Source organism: Protopterus annectens, chromosome 7.part0, assembly GCF_019279795.1.
Source record: "Protopterus annectens isolate FY-2018-M chromosome 7.part0, PAN1.0, whole genome shotgun sequence".
Lineage (NCBI taxonomy): Eukaryota > Metazoa > Chordata > Ceratodontiformes > Protopteridae > Protopterus > Protopterus annectens.
In genome coordinates, this window is record NC_056739.1 from 1,046,670,591 (window position 1) to 1,046,695,590 (window position 25,000).

The 25,000-nt window shown below is 45.1% G+C and overlaps 1 protein-coding gene across 2 annotated transcripts in view; it reads left to right on the top strand.

The window, feature by feature from the left end:
* CEP152 (centrosomal protein 152) overlaps positions 1 to 25,000 on the top strand; it is a 2,961,597-nt gene that overhangs the window by 1,663,402 nt on the left and 1,273,195 nt on the right. For both annotated transcript variants that reach the window (XM_044077591.1, XM_044077592.1), the window contains exons 14-15: positions 11,929 to 12,048; positions 12,156 to 12,286. In XM_044077591.1, the coding sequence (XP_043933526.1) occupies positions 11,929 to 12,048; positions 12,156 to 12,286 (251 nt within the window). The remainder of the gene's footprint in view (positions 1 to 11,928; positions 12,049 to 12,155; positions 12,287 to 25,000) is intronic.

Consider the following 25,000-nt stretch of genomic DNA (forward strand, 5'->3'; position numbering starts at 1 on the left):
ACCCTTCCAGTCATGTAGTTTATGTTTAAAGGATGATAGTGAGTCACACTGCTTAACATGCAGGGTAAGTTTATTGCAGGGCTTTAGGAGATGCATGCAATATGTTTTATTTATTTGTTGGTGAGGATTTATGTCTCTGCTTCTGATATTTGTTCAGATATTATACTTGCAGATACACAGGAGGTCTTGGGCAACTAGGTCTTTAAGGGTGCTGTAGGTAAAACAGAGATCTGCCCTCAAAATGGTATAAGATACTGAATAAAGTGATAGAGCTTCCAGTCTCTTCTGATAGCTCAGGGACTTTAGGCTTGGGGCCCTTTTGTTTGTTTGATTTGTTTATTGAGGTACTTTCCAGAGAGGGCTTTGTAGTCTATAACTGGTCTGTTTGATGCTGAGTATAAACGAGAGAGTACCTCTTTAAACCGTGATGATATTTCTTTAGCATTTAGCTATGTTAAATAAAAGGATTTCCTTAAAGCCATTGTCACAAGATCGTCAAAAGAGAGGCAGCTAACCCAAGGTCCTAATGGGTTATCTGTACAGTATAATGAGTACAGAGGTTGTCTATCAAAAATGATGATACTGCACTTTTTGGCATTTAGTTTAAGCAACGTTTTAGCACACCAAGAATTTACTAAGGAGAGATGTTCAGCTAACACACTGCTTTACTCGCATTCATGTAGTAGTGCCCTGCTATACTCCCCTGGCAGTCTAGTAAAGCTCAGATTCCCTCCTACTGCCTGTTTGTGAGTGTGATTGACTAATCACCTGGGAGTACAGTGACTGCCTTATAGACCTACAGTTGAGACCCTTTCAGTTTTCTAGTGCTATAGTAAGAGAAGGAGCTCTTGTAAGACTGCTCCTTACTCTGGATCAATTCAGCTGCTATGGTCAGATGGTATTATGCTCTTCCTTTACTTTTTTTTTTAATCAGTGCTTGAATAGTGTATTCTGCTGCTATGACTTTTTTATTGGAAAATTGTGTATGCCCTTGGAATTGTGTAGCTTATCCATTTCTGACATTTGTTTCATATGTTTATGCATTATTTTTTAGTCTGAAACCATTTAATGCTATTTATAATCATTAGTTTCTGATTTCTTATTTTTTTTTTATAAAAATTGGGGTATTTTAGCATGGAGTCTACATGTCCTCCCCGCAGTCGAGTGACGTTTAAAGACAGGCAGGTAGGTGCATGGTGCCAGAGCTATGGGCTCAAGCTCAATGCCAAGAAATGTATTGTTATCCCCTTTGGGAAAAAACATATATCCATGAATTACCATATAGATGGCAGTACACTAAACACAGAAAGTGTGATAAGAGACTTAGGGACACAGGTGGACAGTGGTCTCACCTTCGATAACCACATCGCCACAACAGTCAGTAAATCCTTCTATGTGGCACACCTCATCACGAAGTGCTTTTCATCCAGAAAAAAGGAGGTCATTGTCCCACTGTACTCATCCCTCATTAGACCCATTATAGAATACAACGCCCCATTTGGTATGTACCTCTCAAGACATCTGCAACAACTGGAAAGGCCTCAGAAATACCTCACTAAAAGAATCACAGGCCTAAAGCAGATGCCCTACGCTGGTCAGCCTTTAAAAACTCCAGCTATACTCTGTCGTGATATCGCCTACTCAGAGGCGATCTCTGCTTAACATACAAGGCCATGTCAAACCCAGAGCTGGTGGACATGCTACACTTAAAGAAATCCTAATCCACAGAGCTACACGCCCAGGGATCTAAACCTTGTCATCACAATAAACAAAACATGCTGGAGGGATAGGTTCCTGACCCAGAGACTCCCCAGACTCTGGAATAGATTTCCCATACATGTCAAGCAGAGTGCCTCTTTGGACCTCTTCAATAGGAACCTTGACGATTGGATGGGAGAAAGGAAATTCACCCCAGGGATCACGCTGCTAGACAGGGGTCCAGGAAAGTAAATAATGTGGGAAGAAATAGCCAGGGAATTGTTATGGCTAGGCTTGTATAGGCCCTAGTGCTGATAGCCTAGTACCAACCTATGAACCTATGAATGGGTGTGCCTTCTTTGAAGATTGGGCATCGGGCTTGTAACTCGGCACCATAAAAATCAACTGCCAATCATTAGTGGACAGGAGTTCCGCTGTATACTACCTGGAATTGTGTTTCTGAAACTACTGTCATTTTATTCAGTCCAATGTTCAGAATAGTATCCCTGCAGAAATAGACTTCTGGTTGTTTTTTAGAGGGAGAATAGTGAGATATGGTCGTTTTTTTATGCGGCTGACTGTGCAGCCATTATTGGTATTGCTCTGGCTGTTTTTTTTTTTGCCTCCTGACTTGATGGGTTGTGATATGGTGCAACCTCCCAACAACCTACTGGCTATTGTGCACCTATAAAGCATAGAAGTAAATCAAGAAATATGCCTCAGACTACACTTTGTGATTCTGCAGTAGCCTTGGGAAGACTGTTGATCCACTCACCCTCTTTTGCCTCCAGGTCCCGTGGTGTGGTGGTTAAAACCACAGCTGTGCATGACACGAGGGCAAGACATGCCCTCTGGGGCTGTACCTTTGCCTTGTTTTGGAATGGGAGAACCAAACTTTTTAGGTGCAGGGGCAGTCAGGGTTTCAAAATCTGTTGCCAGTGTTATGTCAGAAGTTCCAGTTGAACAAACACTAAGGCAACAAAAGGAAATGGCAGGATGAGAACTCTGCCAAACCTAACAAGGGGTTCCTTTTCCAAAACAGATAAACAGATAACCCCTTTTCCAATCTATGACTATGCTGAGGTTCTGCAGTCGTCATTCCCTGGTTCCCTTCTGGGTGGTCTTTTTCAAAAGTTGGCTCACAAAAAGGCAACCTGGTCATAATTCTTTTCAGACAAATGGGTGCTCAGCGTTGTTGGGCAGAGGTTACAGGTGGCAGTGAAAGGACATCTGCCTCTATTTTGGGGGAGGCATGGCTTCCTCACCTGCCAGACCAGACTTTGTTATTTTGTCCTATACTCCGACACATGCTGGACTCTGGGATCATAGAGACAGTCCTTCCTTCGGGGAGAATGAAAGTTTCCCTGGTCCCCTAAAAAGAGCTGTCTTGGAGAATACTTGTCTTTCTGAATACTTTTATCAAGGTCCCCAAGTTCAAGATGCTCACCCCACAGAGACAGTGCTTCTTTTTTGACAGACAGCTGCTTCATAGTCACCATAGACTTGAAGGATGCATATCATCATATCCTCATTGCTCATTTCTTCAGGAGATATCCAAGAATTGTTTTGTCCAGTTCACATTAATGGGTTGTCCACTGCACCTCAAGATTTTACAAAATTGTCTTGCTACAGTAGTAGCTCACTGCTGGACTCCAGGCATTCATATTTTTCCTTACTTGGATGACTTGCTGATCTGTGCATAGTCTGTATCCAGGTGTTTGGAATCATTAGAAAAAGTCATAATCTTACTCTCACTGCTAGATTTTCAAGTTTATCATTCAAAAGTCATGCCTTTCACTCTCATGGGCTTGTCATCCTGAGATGCTTAATTGACGCTGACAGAAGAATGGCCTTTCTTCCAAAAGTCAAGTTGCTGTCCTTCCAGACAACATTTCACTAATTCTTTAGGAGGAATGTTGCCTCAAAAAGAGAATTCCCAAAAATTACAAATTGATTGGCATCCATGATTCTCATGATACCATTGGCCCATCTCCACGAGGAAAACTCAGTGGTGTGTATAACATTGTTGGACCCTGCACTTAAGCCCAGTTGCTGGTGCTGGACTTCATCAGATGAGAATTACAGTGGTGAAGAGCACATCTGAGTATCAATCCAGGACTTCCCTTCTTCCCACCTGTTCCAGTGCTGTCTGTTCAGACAGATTTGTTCGACTTTGCTTGGAGAGCTGTGTCAATGTGAGTGAAAGTGTAGGCCACTTGAAGGCCCAAGGATACATGGAGGAACATCATTATCAAGGAAAGGTTGGCTGTGATCCACACCTTGAAAATCTTTCAGATCCATACCTTGAAAATCTTTCACAATTTATGGTCTCTGGCCCTCCTTTTGTGGTGGTGGACAACCCTAAGTTATACCTCAGCAAACAAAGGGGGTAAACTGGTTTAACCACTGTGCTAGATGGCAGTGATGGCCTGGGATCTGGCTTTCCAGAATTTCTTGATTCTTCAGGTATCATACATCCCATTCACTTCAAAACATTGTGGCACAGTAAGCAGATCCTAGGCAGACCTGCATGAGTGGCAGCTCAAGGCAGTGGTGTTCCAGGATATAGTCCGGTTGTGGGAGTGTCTCAAATGGATCTGTTTGTCTCCTTTCAAAACAGTTTCCTGGAGAAATTTTGTTCTGGACATCCTTGCAGCCATGCTTGGAGGGCAGACACATTTTAGTTCCCTTGGATGAGAATGGTCCATTATGTTTTCACCCTTTCCACTGATTGACAAGATGCTTCTGAAGATTCAGAAGGAAATGTCAAAGATCATTGCTGTGACCCCCTGCTTTCCCAGGCAGTTTCGCTTTTCCCTTGTAATAGTATTGGCCAAGGGCAAGTACCACATATTTCCCCACTATCTGGGTTTGCTCACACAGACTCAGGGGCAACCGATGCACCTCAGTTTGGAGCAACTGCAACTGACAACCTGGATGACTCGGTCTTGACTCTGTTTAGGTACCTGTTTCATAATGATGTGCAGTGGGTGTTAAAAGGAGGCCAGAAAACCTGCTGTTAGAAAGTCTTATATTAACAAATCAATGAGGTTTTTGAAGTGGTTTTTAAATGGGAGCAGAGAATCCTTTAAGGTTAACATCTCTCTGGTCTTGAAATATTTTTATGAGCTACTTCAGGGTGGCTTAATTATATGCATCTATTAAAATGCATTTAGTTTTCATCTCTACTTATCTGCCTTTGGATCCCCCTTTTTCTCTTTTTGTTAAAATAGTTCATGAAAGGAGTCTTACATATGAGATCCTTTCTAGCAAATTCTTCCTCCTTGGGATCTCAGCTGTGTTCTGGAAAAATTGGCCTTACCCTCTTTCCGACCTGCTGCATAGTCTGGTCTGAATCTCATGTGGAAAACTGGTTTGCCTAATGCTCTGACATCTGCAAGGTAAGTCTTTGAGCTACAGGCTCTCATGATGGGACATCCTTAACATATTTTCCACAGAGGTAGGGTTGTGTTATGCATTGTCTTTTATTTCATGTTGAAAATGGTGTCAAATTAATTCTGTCAATCTGTCATACTCAGTATGTTCATACCTTGGATATGCACTGACAAGTCTGGTACTACCTTCACAGAATAAAACCCTTCAGGAAAACTGGAAGGCCTTTCATTTCCTACATAGGGCAAAGAAGTGCCAGTCTGTCTCTAAGCAAACTGTTGCACATTGGTTTTCCCCTGGTATTTTTTGTTATCCCCACCATGGCAGAGTGAATCAACTCAAGGTAAGGATGCATTCCACCAGGACCTTTTCTGATTATGTGATGTATTGGAAAGGAGTAGACTCTAGAAGTATTTTTACATGCAACAACTTGGTCCTCTGTCCATACCTTTATGAAGCACTACAAGCTGGATGTCTTTCCTAGATCCAGAGCAAGCATTGCTAGGACCATTCTCCAGAGGATCCTGGACTCTTATCCTTCCTCCTCCCAGGTTGGATAAGCTTTGCGAATCTACTCAAATGCCAGTAAGGCGGTGTGTTTGTTGAACCTAACAGTAGATGTTTGCAAACACACTGCCTTAATGGCTGTACCCACCCACCATCCTCATTTTTTGGATGCACGTAGTCTGGTGCTTGAGCTGCCACTGAGTGCTGCTGTGCAGCCTTTATTATGTGTTTGTGTGATTTCTGGTTTTGAACACTAGGTGTTCGCTGAGCTTGTTTTTCTATATTCTCTTCCTGCAGGACCCTAGAAAACTGTGAAGGTCTTGTCTGTGGGTCTGTAAGGCAGTCTCTGTACTGCCAGGTAATTGGTATATAATACCTACAGACAATCAGTGGGAGGCACTCTGAGCTTTAGTAGACTGCTAGAGGAGGGAGTAGCAGGGCACTGCTACCCGAATGCCAGTAGGTCAGTTTGTTTTACAAACATCTGCTGTTACAGGTAAGTAGAACTTGTGCAACTGCACTTTCATTCTGGAGCGATTGTGTTGGATGGTGACTTAACCCCAGACCTGACACTGTCAATTTTCATTTTCTCCTCAATGAGTGGGTTCATTTCCGTCGTGGGAACAAAAAAAAACTCTCTTACTCACAATCCAGTTGATTAGATCATCTTCAATCTCATTTGCACCTTACAATACAGATGTGGTTGTAAGTCTCTCGAACCAGATAAGTCATAAATCTTTTGGTTGCTAACTTTGCTTTTTTGTCTGTCCTTACCCTTTTCCTTTGTATGAAAGCACTCTAGATTCCATCATTAGTACCACTTTCTCTTAGCTTTTCTTTACTCTACTGCTGTAGTTCTTGACTATCATCCTTGATAGCCCCTCTTTTTCTGACCCTTCTCTTTGTGGTTAAAAAAGAAAAAAAAAAAGTCTCTCCCTTTCTCTACTTCTGTTCTCCTTTTTTAGTGCGAGAGCATTTGTTGTCTTTCCTTTTTTTTGTAATCTGCATGAGTGGCACTACTTTAGGTATGACTGATAAGGAAAAAAAAACTTCTGGTTTCAAGCGCTGTGAGAAGTGTGAGCATAAGATCCCGTACTCAGATTCTCACTCACTCTGAGTATACTGTTTGGGCCCTCTTCATTTGTAGGAGTGTTGCTCAATTTTTCATTCTTTCAGCCACAGAGCATTGGTTGAATGAAAGGACAAGTTGATTATCAAAGGCTCTTGGGGCCGTAGTTTGCCTGTCTGCTCCGAGGGGTTAGGGATCCACTCAAGTTTTTTCAGAGCCTTCCCTATGCCTCGGTACTTCAGCATGGATAAGCTGCACCCTAGCTTTGGCCTCTGGGGAGCTTTCATTGGTGCAGGAGGGGACTACGGTTCTGAGGTTCGCCCCTTCAGATCCGGGATCCCTCCAGTCTACAGATGGTTCTGCCTTTGAGGATATGGAGAAGGCCCTGGCTAAATCAGTCAAGTCGAGTCATCCCCTCTTGAAACCACTACTCTGTCTCTCTTGTGCTCAGAGCCTCAGCCATTCCCCCTGCAGGGAAAGTGAGTACCGAAGCCTTAGGTTACCCAGCAGGGGGTACCCCTTCTTCTGAAACCTCCCCAGAGCACCCTACTGAGGAGATCCCTAGGAAGAAGCTATGTAAGAGGAAGCAGTTAGACTCCCTGGAAGAGTCCATCATGGAAGACACAGATTTTGAGGAAGGCGGAGGTTCCCCTGATCACCCCCTGATGATGTCTCTTTTGGTGATATCTTAGAAATCCTTAAGCAGAGGGGTAATTGGAAGCCCATTAACCCTTCAGTTGAGGAATCTGTGTACCAGTAGCATTTCAGTACCTGCCCATCTACTTCCTGGGTGTCTCAGCCTGCCAATGAGCTCATTGAGTTGATCTCTTGGCAGGCATGGCAGGCACCTGACACCATTAGAACAGACAAAGTTGTCACGGCCCCTGCAGATTAATCTTTTTGGACAAAAGGGATTGCCTGTGAATGCCATGGTGATAGTGGCTGTCAGAAGAAGGAACTAGCAGAAGAATGTTCCTCTATTCATCCTCCCAGCAAGGAATCTTGGACCATGGATAGGTTTGGGAAGTGAGTTTATGCGTCATCGACCTTTGCTCTTCTGCCTTTGAATTACCTGGCACACTTCACTAGATTGCAGAGGGATCTGATTAAAGAATTTTCACATACCCTCTCAGGGGCTGTTTCTGAAGAGGTATGCGAGTTAGTTACCACTCAGTTGGCCACCCTGATCTCCATATCTAATTCTTCCATGAGGCTCATTTTACATGCAGCTGAAGGAACTACTAGAGCAGCAGGTTCAGGTGTTTCCATAAGTAGGCACACCTGGATGTGCCTGTGTGACTTTGCAGAGCCCTTCAAGTCTTCATTTGTCAGTGCTCTCTTTGATGGCTCACCCTTGTTTGCCCTTACAGTCAGCGATGCATTGACCAGGTGTTAGAAGGATGGTAAAAACCTTTCTGCTCTGGGCATACATTTTTCCACTTCTGAGACCTTTTTCTAGGAATCAGTGAAGCAGTGGAAAAATATGGTTTAGAAAATTCAAAGGGTTTACCCAGGACACACATGGTAAGAATTCCCCTAGTGGCAGAGGGGGGAATTTTGATGGAAGACTCCACTCTCACAGCAGAGGAGGTCCACAGAATTAGGGTTTCAGAGATTCCTCCTCTGATAAACCCTTCCAGTGCTCCTGAAAGGAGGTCCGATTGTCACCCTCTGGAGGCAAGTGGGGGGTGGCTTATACCTTTACCAGACAGCCTGGCTACTAATCTCTTTGGACACGTGGGTGCAGAGGATCATTTTCATAGGTTCTATGATACCATTTTTCCAACCCCCTCCCTCATCATAGAAATTTTCAGACATCTCACCCAGTCGGGGGAACAAGCAGTCATCCAAATACAGAAGCTGCTAAAAAATAGTCATCCAGGAGTTCCCACCAAATCAGAGAGAATCCGGATTTTACTGCAGATTCTTTTTAGTGCGAAAAGAGACGGGACTGGAGACTAATTCTGAATCTCAGCAACTTAAGCAAATCCATTTGACATACCAAATTCTAGATGGTCATGGTTCAGTCCATGCTTCCCTTTCTGGGAGAGGACAATTGTTATGTGCTTGATAGATTTTCAAGATGCATACTGCCACATAAAGATGGACAGATGCTCAAGAAGGTTCCTTTGCTTCTGATTGGGAGCCAGTCACTACCAGTTTGGGGTTCTGCCCTTTGGCCTCACCACAGCCCCCAGGGTGTTCACCAAATGCATGACAGTAGTAGCAGCTCACTTGTGACTGCAGGGATTCCGTGAGTTTCCATATCTGGATGACTGGCTCATCACCGCTACCACCAGGCTTTGACTTTTGGAGGCAAGAGAGAAAGTTCTGCAATTATGCTCTTATCTGGGCATTAAAATAAACTTTGAAAAATCTCTGTTTGAACCAGCTCAAACCATAGACTTTATAGGAGCTTCCTTGAACACAAGGACCGTAGTAGCCACACTTCCCCCGTCAAGACTGGAGATAATCAGGAATCAAGTACTAGCCATAATCAACAAGTTCCAGTGCATTCAGTTCCCCATGCACTGGGGTCCATGGCAGCATCTATAATCTAGATTCCATATGAGAATTCTACAATGGTTGCTTGCAATACAATGGTGCATTTTTCACCATCCTATGTCGATGCCAATCTCCATCACCAGTGCATGCAAAAGGGATCTCATCTGGTGGATTCATTTGGATTAAGTTTCTCAAGGATGTTTGTTCATTCTCCCACAGCGACCACAGATGCTTCCCAACTAGGGTAGGGGGGCGTTGGCAGGGGAAGACAGTCCGAGGCACTTAGTCCCCAACAGAGGCCAATCTGCGCATAAATATTCTGGAGATGAGAGCTGTGCTATTGGCGATGCAAGCTTATCGGGATGCTCTCCCTCTAGGAACTATCGTAGTTCAGTCTGGTACATCCACAAACAAGGGGGGAACCACATCCTACCCTCTGTGCAGATATAAGCCCTCACTGTGTGGCAGTGGGCAAGCTCATTCAACCACTTTCTAATAGCGCAGATTATGGGGAAGTCAAATGTGATAGCGGGCAAATTGAGCAGGTGCATACTGTTACCTCACAAATGGTCCCCCAGTCAAAAAGTGTCTGATGAGATTTTCTGGACTTGGTGTCAGCCTTGCTGCAACCTGGTTGCTTTGCCCATAAACAACAAATGCAGCAGCTACTTTGCCCTGATTCCCTCAGAAGGGGAGTTTCCAACCGATGCCGTTCTGCACAGCTGGCCCCCTAGTCTCCTGTATGCCTTTCCACCAACTCCATTAATCCCCAGATTCTTACAGAAACAGTCAAGTTGAAGAGCATGGCCATCCTCATTGCCTGCTTTTGGCCCTGGCATATTTGTTTTCCCTTTCTTTGGTCTCATCTTTTGCAACAATGTTGGATTTTGGATCCAACTTCAGATCTCCTGTCTCACCTGACAGGCATTGTTCATCCAGGCATTCCAAATCTCAAGCTGACAGCTTGGCTTCTCCAATTCCATTAATAGCCAGACTTCCTTTGCTCTCGTCCCTAGTCTGGCACATTATTTTGGTGTCTCACAAACCATCATGAAAGCTCTACAGTAGTAAATGGAAATGGTTTATGCATTGGGCTTTCCAAAATGAGGTTGACCCTTTTTCAGCTCCAGTCCATGAGATTCTTCAATATTTAGCCTCACATTTTAATGATGGAATTTCAGTCTCCACAATTAAAGTCCAATTAGTGGCTATCTCCAACTTTCACATTGGTTTATAAGGATCTTCATTGGTGTCTCACAAACTTTGTAAAGCCTTTTAAGGGGTACCGTTCTCTTAAAACCTCCACACAAGGATATCCTACCCCTTCTTGGGACCTTATTCTGATGTTACAAGCAGTCATTCACCCCCCCCCCTTTGAACCTGCCAGTGCTTGTTATTTAAAGCTTTTGTCTTGGAAAACTATTTTCTTGGTAACAATTACTTCTGCTAGACGAATTTGAGAGATTCAAGTCCTGTCGTCTAAACCACTGTATCTGTTTTTCCATAAAGACAGAGTTTCACTTCATACCAACCCATCCTTTCTTCCGAAGGCAGTTTCTGGGACCAGTCTTAATCAGTACATTAATCTTCCAGTGTTCTTTCCTGAATATTTCAGCAAGGATGAATATTCTTTCCATCTGTTGGACATTCACAGACAATTAAGATTTTATCTTCACGGGACAAAAGATTTCAGAAAATCTTATCAATTATTTATTTCCTTTTCTCATACCAAGTTAGAGTAGCAAGTGAGCAAGGTGACTTTGGCTAAATGGCTCACTGATTGCATTTCCTTGGTTTATAACAAATTGGGCGTCACTTTACCAAAGTCCGTTGAAAGCTCATTCAGCATCTGTTTTTCAGTCTAGAACATCCATGGATAACATTTGTGCAGCAGCAACTTAGGCATCTCCAGATACATTTATTACTCATTACAAACTGGGTTTGGTCTCTCGGGGTAAGGCATCATTTGACTCATTGATGCTTAGGAATATCCTTCTATGAGTCCACCCAGGACTATAGGTAGCTCTGGACTCTGTCCCATACATTGAGGAGAAAATGAAAATTGATCACATCGGATAAAGAAGTTATGTCTTACCATAACTTTGCATCTGTGTTGTCCATTTTCATTTTTCCTCAACTCCCCTCCCTAGGTTTGGCTTTTGGAAGAATGCGCCTTTACACAGGTTATCATTTTTTGGTGTATTTCTAGTTCCAGTTATGGACTACCTAAAAATTTCCTCTTTCTATTCTGTTTTCTATCAGCAAACTCGATCTAAGATAATGTAACTAAGTGCATTATGGGTAAGGACTGAGCTTGAGAGTTTTTTGGTTTCCACGAGTTGTAGAAGCGGCTGAATTGGTTATGAGGGATCGGAACTGAACCCACATGTTAAGGAAAAATGAAAATGGACAACGCAGATGAAACGTTATGGTAAGACGTAACTTCTTTTTTGCAGTTGTCTGCACACTGTTAGCTAGAGATCTTGGCTTTCTGCATGTAGATCTGAGAAGTAAATGCCAAAGAAGAGGGGTTCCAGCACTGAGCCCTGAGAGACACCTCTGGTCACTTTCATACTTTGATGAGGTATGTACAACTTGCACTGTGTGGGGGTTCTAAGTTTCTGTTTTCTATGCATCTTACTACATGTGGGTTAATTTTTAACACATTTATCTTATGTATGAACTTCAGTAGTATTGTTTTGTTGTAGGATAACAGAGAAACAAAATTTATAAAAATCATTTTGGCATTTTTAAAGGTAAAATCAAGTTCTGTTGAAAATCGTATTGATATAAACATCCCTCTTTCTGCTCAACCATGTGAAATGGAGGGTGAGAGTCTTGAGACTGAGAACAGAGTGCTGCAGGAAAGGGTTAAGGTATGAATATGATTGTAAAGACTAGAGTATTTTGCATGGAATGTATTTTCTGTATTTGATTAAACCAGAAGTAAGCTGAACAGAAATGTTGACATTGTAATGTGTAGAATCTCCAGAGGCAGATCCAGGAGGTTAATGACAGCGAGGAGAAACTGAAGGGCATGAACCAGGAACTGTGTAATGAGATGCGTCAAATGGTCTGTGATTTTGATCATGACAAGCAAGAGGCAATTCAAAGGTAAGATCAGAATGTTGATGGATATAGGTTACTCAGTGAAAGCTTTTTAAATTTGTTTTTTTTTATTTGTATGCCAGTAATTGTTCATTGTAATGGTGACTACTTTAAAATAACTCAATATTTCCTCAAACTGGAAATGTGATTTTGGTTCTTTATTGGACATTTTAAGTGTACCACTTTGCCTATTCCAAAAGCAGGTTTAATTTATCATAGTTAAGTTTCACAAGTCTAGAAAATGGTTTTAGATTTAAATGTCAGTTTTAATAAACTATAGAGCTTTAGTTTTTTTGTAGTCATTTTCTTTAGAATGTTGAAATTGCTTTTTCCATAGTGCTTTTCTAAGCAGAAAATCACTCAGCAAGCCCATCATCACATACTTGTACCTGGTGCCTCAAGTAGGATTATGATGGAAAGATTACAAGAGACTACCATTTAGAAAGAAAGGATAGGACAGTTATGATCATCTTGGCAGGTAACAAGAAACCTAAGGATAAGCATAGACATTCTAAACACAGAGGCATTTGAGATTGTTCTTTCAGGAGTGTTATTGGCATATAAAGTGTAAAACCTCTTTTTCATTCTCAGCCACATTTTGTTTCTGGTCATACAGACAAAGAGAGAGAGAGAGCAGTATTTACATTTGTTTCTACCATAGGGGGAGCCTTGCAAAGCCTTCCATTATGTTATCAACAGTTCTTTTAATGACACTTGTAAAAAGCACCTGAAATACATGATTTATATGAATGATGTTTGAGAAAGCATGACGTTTAGGCTGACTTGTGATCAATAGAGTTATTCTTCACATTTTCTGTTAAATGTCAATAGAAGTGAACAATTTTCAGCCTCTCTGTTGACATGGCCTTGTGGACAATTTTTCATTTTCCCTGGCAGAGCTTTTAGTGAGTGTTGTAATAAAACAACTTTAAATGCCTGACTCTCTCCATGGATATTTGGAGTATGTAGTCTGTATGTGTAAGTCTTGCTGTCTAAAAGTTTTGATGACCTTTCCACATATCTTTATAGGTTGGCATCTTCAGATCCAGGAGACATTAGTTCTCAGCTTGAAACATTAATCAGCTCTAATGTGATCCTGTACAGAAAATGATGTATCTGTTGCTTTCTTTTCAATAATTTTTAGGCATTTCCCCTTTCAGAAAGTGTACTAAAAATTTTTTTTAGAAGTGTCTGAATTCCATAAATGTACTGTCAAGCACACTCCTTGTAAAATCTGTTGGTTATTATGTCACCACAATGTGGAATTTGGTATTCTTGAACTAAGTACCATATTTAGGGCATCTGTGTACGTGGTTTGACAAATGCCGTGGCAAAAGGTCCAAGCTGTTTAAGCGCATTGTTCTTTAAGATAAATTTTCCTGCTTGTGCAGCTCAGTTGTTGATGCTTGCCATCACTAGTATTATCCTATGGTAAAATTCATAAATTTCATTATAACTTCTCTCGTATCCATCAGATTATTAGCTAAAACCTGCACCAGCATTGCCCCTCCCAATTATGAGAAGAGCACAACACTGAGATCTACCAGAGGTACCAGGGAATACCTGGTCTACTTGAAGTAAAGGATGAGAAAAGTTGCTAGCCTAGTTGTTTACAAAGATATAGTGTTCAAGAGTTCTTCATCTGGATACTGGTAGAATGGTCCTCCTCACTGCCCCAGACATCATCACCACAAGGACAAGCACTAAGATGCCTGGTCTAAGCCTAAACCCCCTTAAGGTAGGACTTCCAGTATGGTGCTTGGTTGATTGGAAGCTAGATCTGACTTCTCCTTTGCAGGTCTGCAAGTTACATTAGACAAACAGTTTTCATGTTTAAAAAAAAAAAGAAAAACTTGAGGCGTGGATTTTGAAGAAGTAAGCACAGCAGCAGTTAAAGACCACTAATCAGTCTGCAGAGAAGATCCAAATAAAGGATGACAGCCACAGAAATAGTACCACTGCTACATGAAAACATGGACAAAATGTATATGGAAGTTCTGAAAAATCAATGAAGCATTACCAAAACATATACAAACAAACAGAAGAATGGAACTAAAAGAGGAAACCCTTGCAGAATGCTCAGACACACTGACAAATGTGCATACAGTGGGGATCCTGCTGAAGGAAAAATAGGAATATGATAGAAACATGGTAGAAAGATGTGAATGGGAAGTTTGTAGTAATGGAAGACAGCAAGGAGAGAACATTTTTGCTTCTCTTATATACCAAAAAGAGCAAAGGGAAACAGTTGAATCCTATATATGAAAAGATTGATAAGCAAAGGGCAGAAATGAGTGTAATGGATGGTGTCATTGACTGAGTGCATGAAATATATGATCTGATGCCATTGCCATTCATTCCTCAACTTATTGGTTCAGATCTGAGACGTATCTAATTTGGCTGCTTTTTTCAGAGCGTAGGATCCTAGAATTCTAGAGCTCCCCCCTTTACCCACAATGCTCCACCAATCAAACATACCCCAGATCTCGTTTGCCGTCATTATGAACAGACATGGATTACAAACTCTCGAGCATGTTAGCATATTTTCTAGCTGTTTTTTCTTGTGGACTATGTGTGTGTGGTCATTTATTATATTTTAACTGTTACTTTTTTCTATAATACCTCCTGTGTTACCCTCATAATTTTTTCCCTTTTTCCATCCTTTTTAAGCCCTCCTCTCTAACTGCCTTTTTGTACTCTTGAGTACTCTTTCTGCCATAGTTGGTAGTTTTTCTCACTTTCACTTTCCTATAATATGTATATGTAAAAGAACCCAAGTATTATATATTCATATTTTTATAATTGTTGGCACTTGCTGTCATCTTGTGCGTAGTACTCTTAAGTATTTTTTAAGATGTCAGAAAAACCTTTAGGTTTTAAAAAATGCATTTCCTGTGTGTATAAGATCTCAGATTCTGATACCCAAAGCGAATGTGTCTACTGATTGCGATATTTGTACCAGATTCAACCCTTGGGCCCTGATCTGTTGGAAAAACAAGGTAATTCTGTGAGGCCTTCTTCCTCCATAGTCTTTTCCTTTAGTTACTGGGGCTCAAACCCCTAAGAAGCCTGACAAACCAAAAAGAGACTCTATTTAAGGAAAGGGAGACTCATAAAAGGTTTCCTGACCATCTTTCTGCTTCGACCTTGACTACTTCCTCGGAGCCTCAAACCAAGGTCTTAAAAAAGACTGCTTCATCGTTACTGGGTCTGACTCTCCAGACTGCATGATCCCCTTGGATCCGTACTCCTCCCTGCATGTCAGAGCCTATTTCTTCCAGGCTTCCTTCTCCTTTTCTCGAGCAGTTGCCTAGAAGGCATTCTGAACCCCCTTCTGCTGCCTTGTCTGTCTGATTCTCCAGCAGCCTACCTGAAGCAGATGTGGGCTGGATGATAAGAAAGTTCCTTAGGATGCAGATATAGATGGGAGTCCTTTTGGCTCTGATCCACTCTGGGCTTGAGAGCCTACCCTGAACCACCTCCTTCTACGATCCATCATTTCTTTTCAGAGCCATTGGATCCTAAATCCTTGGGGGGGGGGTGTCTTCTTTGGATCCAAAGAACCTTGTTTCTTCGACTCCAGTGATGCCTGTTAGTCAACTGGCACCAAGTATTTCAGAGCCAGAAGATTCTGGGAACCAAAGCGTCGGCACCAGCTCTAGGGCCTTAGAGTTGACTTTGATGCTTTGGGGACCATCTTTTCCCCTCTAAGCCTTGTGTTAGATAGCTAGTGTCTGACTCCCTCTTTGGGTGGAGTGATGATGGGGCGGTAGGGGGCCGACAATCCTAAGAGCTCAGTTTCAGATCCATCACCTTCTGTGTCTCCTAGTTACTTTGTGTTCGAGGTGGTGGAGAGGGTCTTCTCTATGCTTACAGAACAGGCACCCTGCCTCTTCAGATCAGACATGTTTGCCTCATTCTGCTTTGTGTCCTGAAACTATTATCATCCCTTCCTCTGGGACAGCATACCCAATTAAGCCTGCAGCCAACCCATCATTGCATTATTATGTCTTCTGATACTTATCTGGAACATCCTTTGAAAAAGTACCTTGTAAGAGGACATGCAAATGGAAGCATTTAGATTTCCACAGGAATCTCTGAGGACACTGACTTTGAGGTGGAGGAGTCCCCCAGATCACCATCTGATGATATCTTGTTGGCCCAGTCTCTTGGCGGGTGTGAGAGGAACCTGACACCATTAAGCCAATACTTAAGAGACCAGATAAGATTTTTGCCATCCTAAAGACCTTGAACATTGGAGTAATGGTGTACTTGTTGATGCCATGGTCATTCCGGTGACCATGAGAAAGGAACTAGTGGAGCAGAGTTCCTCTGTCCATCCCCCTAACAAGGAGTCTAGGGCACTGGTCAGGTTTCGAAAGCATATCTATGAGACCTTTGCGCTTAGGTCACTGAATTATTTGGCATACTTTGCAAGAATTCATAGAGATTTGATCAAATAGCTTACCAGCTGTCTTTCAGGGTTCATGTCCTCCAAGGATGGGAATAGAATTTCTTCACAGCTAGCTACCCTCCAGTCTACATCTAATTCATCAATGACGTTAATCTCACACACTGCGGACGTTACCTAACGGGCAGCGGGTTCAGGCATGTCTATTAGAAGACATGCCTGGATGCATTCGTGTGACTTTGCAGAATCATTTAAATCCTCTTTTGTCTGTGCCTTTTGACAGATCTTCGCTTTTTGGCCTGAAAGTGCAAGATGCAGATCCTGTCTGCCGTGCTTGTACATTTTTCTACCCCTCAAAAGCCCTTTTCTAGAAACCAGTGTGAAAGATGTGGTGTAGGAAGTCCCGGGGTCCTTTACAGGAGTCACGTGGTGATATTTCCCCCAGGTGCAGTGGGGGGGGGGGGCTCTAATGGAAGACACCATCCTGACAGCAGAGGTTGTATGCACAATTAGAGATCTAGAGGAGACTCCTCAGGCCCTATCAGTGTTCCTGAAGGAATGCCTGACTGTCCATCTCTGGAGGCAGTTGAGGGTCATCTTTCCCTGCACCAGAGAACCTGGCTAAATATCACAGAAGATTCATGAGCGCAGGGTATTATATCCAGAGGTTATATCATACCATTATCCCAAACCCCTCCAACTGTTTGCAAGAAAATCCGCAATGTTCCACCCAGTCAGAGGGAAGCAGCTTCTCTAAAATAAAAAAGCTGCTAGAAAAAAGTTTCATTCAAGAGGTCCCCCCGACGAGAGGGGGTCTGGAACTTATTCAAAATTCTTCTTGGTTTGAAAAAAGGCAGGGGACTTTAGACTGATTCTGGATCTCAGCAAATCAAATCATTTTTTTACAGTATTCAAAGTTTTAGATGGTGGTGGTACAGTTCATTTTGCCTTTTTTGCAGAAGGACGACTGGCTATGCTCGACAGATTTTCAGGATGTGTACTATCACATCAAAATAAACAGATGGTCCTGGAGATAACCAAAGCTTCCAGCTGGGGGCTAGTCATTATCAATTGAAAGCACTGCCCTTTGGTTTCATCACAACACCAAGGGTGTTCCTCATTGGCAGTTGTAGCAGCTCACTTGAGACTGCTGGGATTTGAGTGTTTTAATATCTAGACGCCTGGCTCCTGACTGCTTCAACCAGGCATCAATGGATTCCAGCAAGGGACTACTTAATCCAGCTGTGCTCCTATCTGTGAATATCAGTCAATTACAATAAATCTCAACTCACACCAACACAGTCTGGAGTTCTTCAGTGCTCGTTTGAATACCGTCACTCAGATGGCTTCTTTCCCTCTATCTTGAATAGATACCTTACAATCCCAGGTCAAGAAAGTGATTCAAAATTCATTCCTTCCATTTCGACTGATAATTCAAGCTTTGGGTTCCATAGCAGCAACAGTCACCCTTGTCTTGCTGGCCAGGTTCCATATCAGAATCCTTCAGTGGACTCTTAACTCAATGGTCCATTCTCCAACATCCATTATTCATGCCAGTCAAGATCGTCAATCATGCAAGAGTTACCTTCTATGGTGGATTCATACAAATCAGCTCCACAAGGATCGTCCCTTTGTTCTTCACAGTCCCAAGGTCACTGTGACCACAGATGCCTCCCAGCTCAGGTAGAGGGCAGTACTCAGGAAGAGCAGTCCAAGGTACGTAGTTCCCCGAAGAGGCCAAGACATATATCAATGTCCAGGAGATGAGAGCTATCCTGCTAGCATTGCAGGCATTGCAGGCATTTCAAGGCACACATCCATCTGGGACAGTTGCAGTATAGAAGGACAATATGTCAGTAGTCCAGCAGTATGTTAGTAGTCTGGTATATTGGCAAACAAGAGGGAACCATATCTTAGTTTGGCAGTGGACGATCTCTTCTAGTCATTTTCTAATAGCAGTGTACATCCCCTGGGAAATCCAGTGTGATTACAGACAAGCTAAGCAGGTCAATTCTGATGCCTCATGACTGGTCTCTCAAAGTCATCATGGCAGAGAGCATTTTCTTTCAGTGGTTCCAGCCATGCTGTGATCTTTTTGCTTCACCCATCAATAAATGAAGTGGGTTCTTTGCCCTGACCCCCACCACCCACAGTGGAAGTCACCAAGGGATACTGTAGTTCACGCTTGGCCCCCGGACTTCTTTATGCCTTCTCCCCATTACCCTTCATTCCCAAATTTCTATGGAAAGCATTCTGGTTGAAGAACACAGTTATCCTCATTGCTCCTTACTGGCCTCACCAGATCTGGTTTCTTTTCCTCTGGCCTCATCTTCTTTATCCACTTTGGATTCTGAATCCAACTCCAGACCTCCTGTCTCACCCGATGGGCATGATTTACCCATACGTAGTAAGCCTGAAGTTGACTATATGGTTTGTCCAGTTCCTCTGATTGCTAGAAAGCCCAGGTTGTCCTTCCCCATCCACCATATTTTGTTTCCCATAAGGTTTCCACTAGAAAGATTTACAAGAGTAAATGGATAAGATTTGATCTGGAGTAGGGACTTCATTTGTCAGCAACCTGTGGGTCTTGGATCCGATATCGGATCCGAGCCGGCAACTTGTAGCATAGCTATGGATCCGAGCTCCTAGCTCCTCCCCTCACCCATAATCCCCTACCAACCTCCTATGACCTCAGATCTAGTTTGCCGCGCTTGAGTGTGTAGCTAGATTTTAGTGCTCCTAGCGTCTTATCGACAGGTGAATTTTTTAAATTTTTCTTGTCAAAGTTGTATTTGTAATTTGTGTGAGTGGTTAGGTTCCTCTCTAGTTTAATTTAATTTTTTTTGGTTTCCACCCTCCCCTCGCTGGTCGTTAGAGTGTGTCTGTGTGTTTGTGTCTGGGGCCTGTGTGCTTGTGTAGTGTACTTTAGTTTTGGGTATGGCAGAGGCCCCAAAACCCATTTTTTTTTAAATGCACCGAGTGTGGCCATAAGCTATCTCCGGCTGATGGCTACACTCTGTGTGTTTGGTGCCTTGGGGTTGAACACCTCTCTTCAGGATGTACAATTTGTGCAGCGTTCAACCCCAGGGCACTGAAAGAGTGGAGGTCGAAGCTTGTCCTGGCGGGTCTTTTGCCTCCGGATTCGGCTTCGGCCTCCACTCCTCCCGTGGCACCTCCTCAGCCTGTGGTGGTAGCCACTCCTGCCCCCCTTCCCCCGGCCGGGATTCAAACTCCCACTAAAGCGCCGGAGGACAGGGAGGCCAGGAGGGAGAAATGGAGGGAGGAGCACCACAAGTGGCGGGCCGAGGCCTCCGCTTCGCCCCCCCCCCCCGGCTAAGCGGGCTTCTCCCTCCACGGCTTCCAGGCCTCCTCCTCGGCTCCGATCTCCTTGCTTCTCCCCGGGACCCGATCTCCGTCGAGGTCATCGAGGCGGCACTCCAGGCCTGCCTCTGTGGCCTCTTCGAGATCTACATACAGCCTGTCAGATGCAGACTTGGACCAGATGATGCGAAGGTTCATCCAGGCCCAGCTGCAGATGGGAGTGCTCTTGCCTCCCAGCTCGACCCCTTTCTTTGCTCCGATTGCTCCTTCTCCGACCCGCTTTCCAGGTTCGGAGCCGGACAGCATCGGAGCCGGGGGTGGGTCAGCATCGACAGTACTGGGTACTTTGGATCCGACCCTGCCCTCGAGTTTGTTGGTTCCATCGTCGGATCCGACCTCTCGGAGCTGTGGGCTGAGCTTCGGATCCGAGGGTTTCAGTGTGCCTTCGGCTCCATCCAGGTCGGAGCACACTGGTCCCTCGGATCTGACAGTCTCGCCGCCGGTTCCGATCCCTTCATCGGATCTGAGTGGGAGTCATCTTTCGGAGCCCAGGGAGAGCGGCTCCCCCTTGGCCTTCGATGCAGTGGAGAGGGCTCTGTCGAGAGCGTCCAGACCCCAGGCCCTTGCCTTGGCTCCACCCTGCACTCCCTCTCTGCTGGGTCAGGCTTCCATCACCTGGCCACAGGGACAGCCTGCTTCGATGTCCCAGGTTGTTCCATTGAAACAAGATATTGCTGGCGAGACTTCCTCGGACAGCCCCCCCGAGGAAGTGCCTCGCAAGTACAAGTGTAAGAGGTGGCACGTGGACTCCCCCGAGTCCTTAACAGAGGACACGGACTTGGATGAAGGGGAAGGCTCCCCAAGGTCACCCCCGGAGGATGTCTCCTTTGGAGACATCATAAAAATGCTTAGGATCAGAGGTGGGTGGTCTGCCCCCAAGGCTTCCACTGACGAGTCCATGTTCCTGGAGGCATTCGAAGCAGGCCCGTCTACCTCTTGGGTGTCCCCTCCGGTCGACCCCCTGGTGGACCTTATTACCACCAGGGTGTGGAAGGAGCCAGACACTGTGGAGCCAGTCCCCAAACACCCGGACAGGATACTGAGCCCCCCCTCGCAGACCGGTCCCACTGGAGCAAGGGTCCCTCCCGTAGATGCCATGTTGATGGCGGCAGCCACGAAGAGGGAACTAGCTCTGGAGAGCCCCTCGGTCCATCCACTGAGCAAGGAGTCCCACTCAATGGATCGCCTTGGGAAGCGGGTTTTTAGTTCAGCGCCCTTCTCAGTAAGGTCTTTGAACTACATGGCACATGTCATCAGGATGCAGCTGGATCTTATCAAAGAATACGCTGCTTCCCCCCCTGAGTCCATGTCGGCGGAGGACAAGCAGTTGTATTCCACTCGAATGGCCACTCTAAGGTCTACCTCCAATACCTCTATGCGGCTTTTGTCCCACACTACTGAGGGAGCCGCTAGAGCTAGCGGAGCGGACCTAGTCATAAGACGTCAAGCCTGGCTCCAGCATTGTGACTTTGCGGAGCCCTTTAAGGCGTTCTTTGGGAACGCCCCTTTTGATGGTTCTGCCTTGTTTGGCAAGACCGTTCGTGAAACACTGGCCCAGAGTGAGAAGGACGGGAAGACGTTGTCTGCCGTCGGAGTCCACTTCTCTGCTCCCCAGAGGTCCTTCTCGAAGAACCAAAAGGGACAGAAGAAGATGTGGTTCCGGAAATCGCAACATTCCCAACCTGCTCCGGACAACCAATCCTTCCATGGCAGAGGAGGACAGGGAGGACGCCGCCCTAGGGGCAGAGGGGCCCCAAAGAACTTTGGGTCCAGAGAATCCTTCTCTGACCGGCCCACGCAGCAGCCCTGATGGGTTGCCCGACTGCTCTGCTCTGGAGGCAGTCGGGGGGGGGGGCGTTTCTTGAGGCATCTGGCGGCATAGGAGTCCATCACATCAGAACGCTGGGTGCGTCGTATCATATCCAGAGGCTACAAAATTCCAATGTATCATGTCCCCAAACTCAGGAGCCTCCCCGATGTTCCACCCGATCAGAGGGAGGCTGCAACCACAGAAATCCAGCGGCTGTTAGAAAAAAGAGCCATCCAACCCATCCCCCAAGACCAGCTCGGATTAGGGTTTTACTCCAGGTTCTTTCTGGTGCCAAAAAAGATGGGGGACTTGAGACCAATTCTAGATCTTTCCCTCTTGAACCTGTCGGTAACCAAGGAAAAATTCCGAATGGTCACTCTTCAATCCATTCTCCCCCTCTTATGGGAGAGCGATTGGATGTGCTCTATAGACCTCAAGGATGCGTACTACCATATTCTAATGGACAGACAGTCCAGGAGGTTTCTCCGCTTCCGGCTGGGAGCCAGTCATTATCAGTTCAGGGTCCTTCCCTTTGGCCTCACCACAGCCCCCAGGGTGTTCACCAAAATTTTAGCAGTGGTGGCGGCCCACCTGAGACTCCAGGGAATGCAGGTCTTTCCGTACCTGGACGACTGGCTTCTAACCGCCCCAACAAGGCATCTACTCTGCTCAGCCAGAGATTACTTTCTCCGCCTAGCCCCCCAGTTAGGCATCACAATCAATGCGGACAAATCTTCCCTTGCTCCGACACAAGTAACAGAGTTCATAGGGACCAGATTAGATACCAGGGATCTACGAGTCTTCCTGACTTCGGAACGACTACAGAATCTGAGATTGCTTGTGCGGGCCATTCTACAATCGGAAGCTCCACCGGCAGAATTGGTCCTGAGGGCGGTGGGCTCCATGGCGGCTGCAATAACGCTTCTTCCATGTGTTCGCCTCAATATGAGGGTACTGCAGTGGACCCTCCAAGTGCAATGGTCCTTCCAATCTCTTCCTCTCTGCCACCCTATCTGTATCAGCAAGGTTTGCAGGAGGGCCCTGTTATGGTGGCTTCAATCACTGGACCTCCATATAGGCCGACCCTTCTGCACTCCTCCCCCTCTCGCCACGGTGACCATGGATGCCTCTCGCCTCGGGTGGGGGGGGCATTACACGGGCAGGACAGTCCAAGGCACGTGGAACGATACAGAGACCTCCTTGCATATCAACGTTCTGGAGATGAGAGCAGTGCTGTTGGCATTGCAGGCACTTCAGAATCTCCTCTCCGTAGGAACGATTGCAATTCAGTCAGACAACATGTCTGTTGTTTGGTACATCAACAAACAGGGGGGAACCAGATCCTACCCCTTATGCCGAGAAGCCATGAGAGTGTGGGAATGGGCGATTTCCACCAACCACTTTCTGATCGCAGCGCACATTCCGGGGCGGGCCAACATTCTGGCGGACAAACTCAGCCGCACCATTCTTTCCCCCTATGAGTGGTCTCTCAACCCACTAGTAGTGAAGCAGATATTCGCAAAATGGGGACAACCCTGCTGCGATCTCTTTGCCTCTCCCTTAAATACGAAATGCGACAGCTTCTTCGCTCTGATTCCCCCACCAGGGGAAGCCCCGAGAGACACTCTGGTGCATGCTTGGCCGTCCGGTCTACTCTGTGCATACCCTCCTCTACCCCTGATGCTAAAGCTCTTACAGAAAGCCTCGCGGTTGGGGAGCAGAATGATCCTCATTGCCCCATTTTGGCCTCGGCAAACTTGGTTCCCTTACCTGTGGTCTCATCTAGTGAATCCTCCTTGGATTCTGGATCCCACTCCGGATCTAATCTCCCATCCATCGAAATTACAGACCCTGAATCTGGTCAACCTGAAGCTGACAGCTTGGTTGCTCCAGTTCCACTCTTAGCCAGGACTCCCGGTATCTCTTCACCAGTCAAAGCCATCCTGGTGGCAGCACATAAGCCTTCCACCAGGAAAATATACCGCAGTAAATGGAAACGCTTTTCCGTCTGGGCGAAACATCATAATCTGGATCCCTTCACTGCCCCTCTACCGTCCGTACTGGATTTTCTAACCGGACTCTTTCAGCAAGGAGCTAGTTGTTCGACAGTCAAGGTACAGTTGGCAGCCATCTCCCATTACCATGTGGGTCATGAGACAGGTCCTTTGATGTCAGCTAAATTGTGCAAAACCTTTCTCAAGGGCACCTTTCTACTCAGGCCCCCTGTCAAAGAAGTCGTGCCCCCTTGGGATCTTTCTTTAGTCCTTCAAGCCTTGACCGCTTCTCCCTTTGAACCAGCCGCATCGGTCGATCTCAAATATTTGTCCTGGAAAACAGCATTCCTGGTAGCCATCACTTCAGCCAAGAGAGTTTCGGAACTCCAAGCCCTCTCCGTAAAGCCTCCTTACTTGGTCTTCCATTCGGACAGAGTGTACCTCAGAACCAATCCCTCCTTCCTTTCCAAGGTGGCATCGGAAGTAAATATCAATCAGTCCATCAACTTACCGGTTTTCTTCCCTAAGTATCAAAATAAAGGAGAGTACAAACTGCATTCATTAGATGTACACAGGCAGCTGCGTTTTTATATTAATAGGACAGCTGGTCACAGACAATCTGATCAGCTGTTTGTCTCCTTTGCTAAATTCAATTTAGGTAAAGCCGTTTCAAAGGTCACCTTGGATTTCTCAATGTATTCTTCTGGCCTACCAAGCTTCCGGGAGGCCCGCACCTGAGGGAGTACGTGCACATTCCACTCGCTCCATCTCTACTTCTGCTGCTTTTAAATCTAGAGTGCCATTGGACGATATCTGTTTGGCAGCTACTTGGGCTTCATCTCATACCTTTATTAACCACTACAAACTGGACGTAATTTCTAGAGGGAGAGCATCCTTTAGCTCCGCAGTGCTCCGGAACATCCTTCCATGATGGCCGCCCAAGATTCAGGTAGCTGGGGACTCTGTCCCACAGGTTGCTGACAAATGAAGTCCCTACTCCAGATTAAAAAGTTATGTACTCACCATAACGTTCCATCTGAGTAGGTGGCTTCTTTTGTCTGCAACCATCCCCCCCTCCTTCCCCCTGGCCTTCAGAACTTGGTCCTGTTATATTGTTGTAGCTA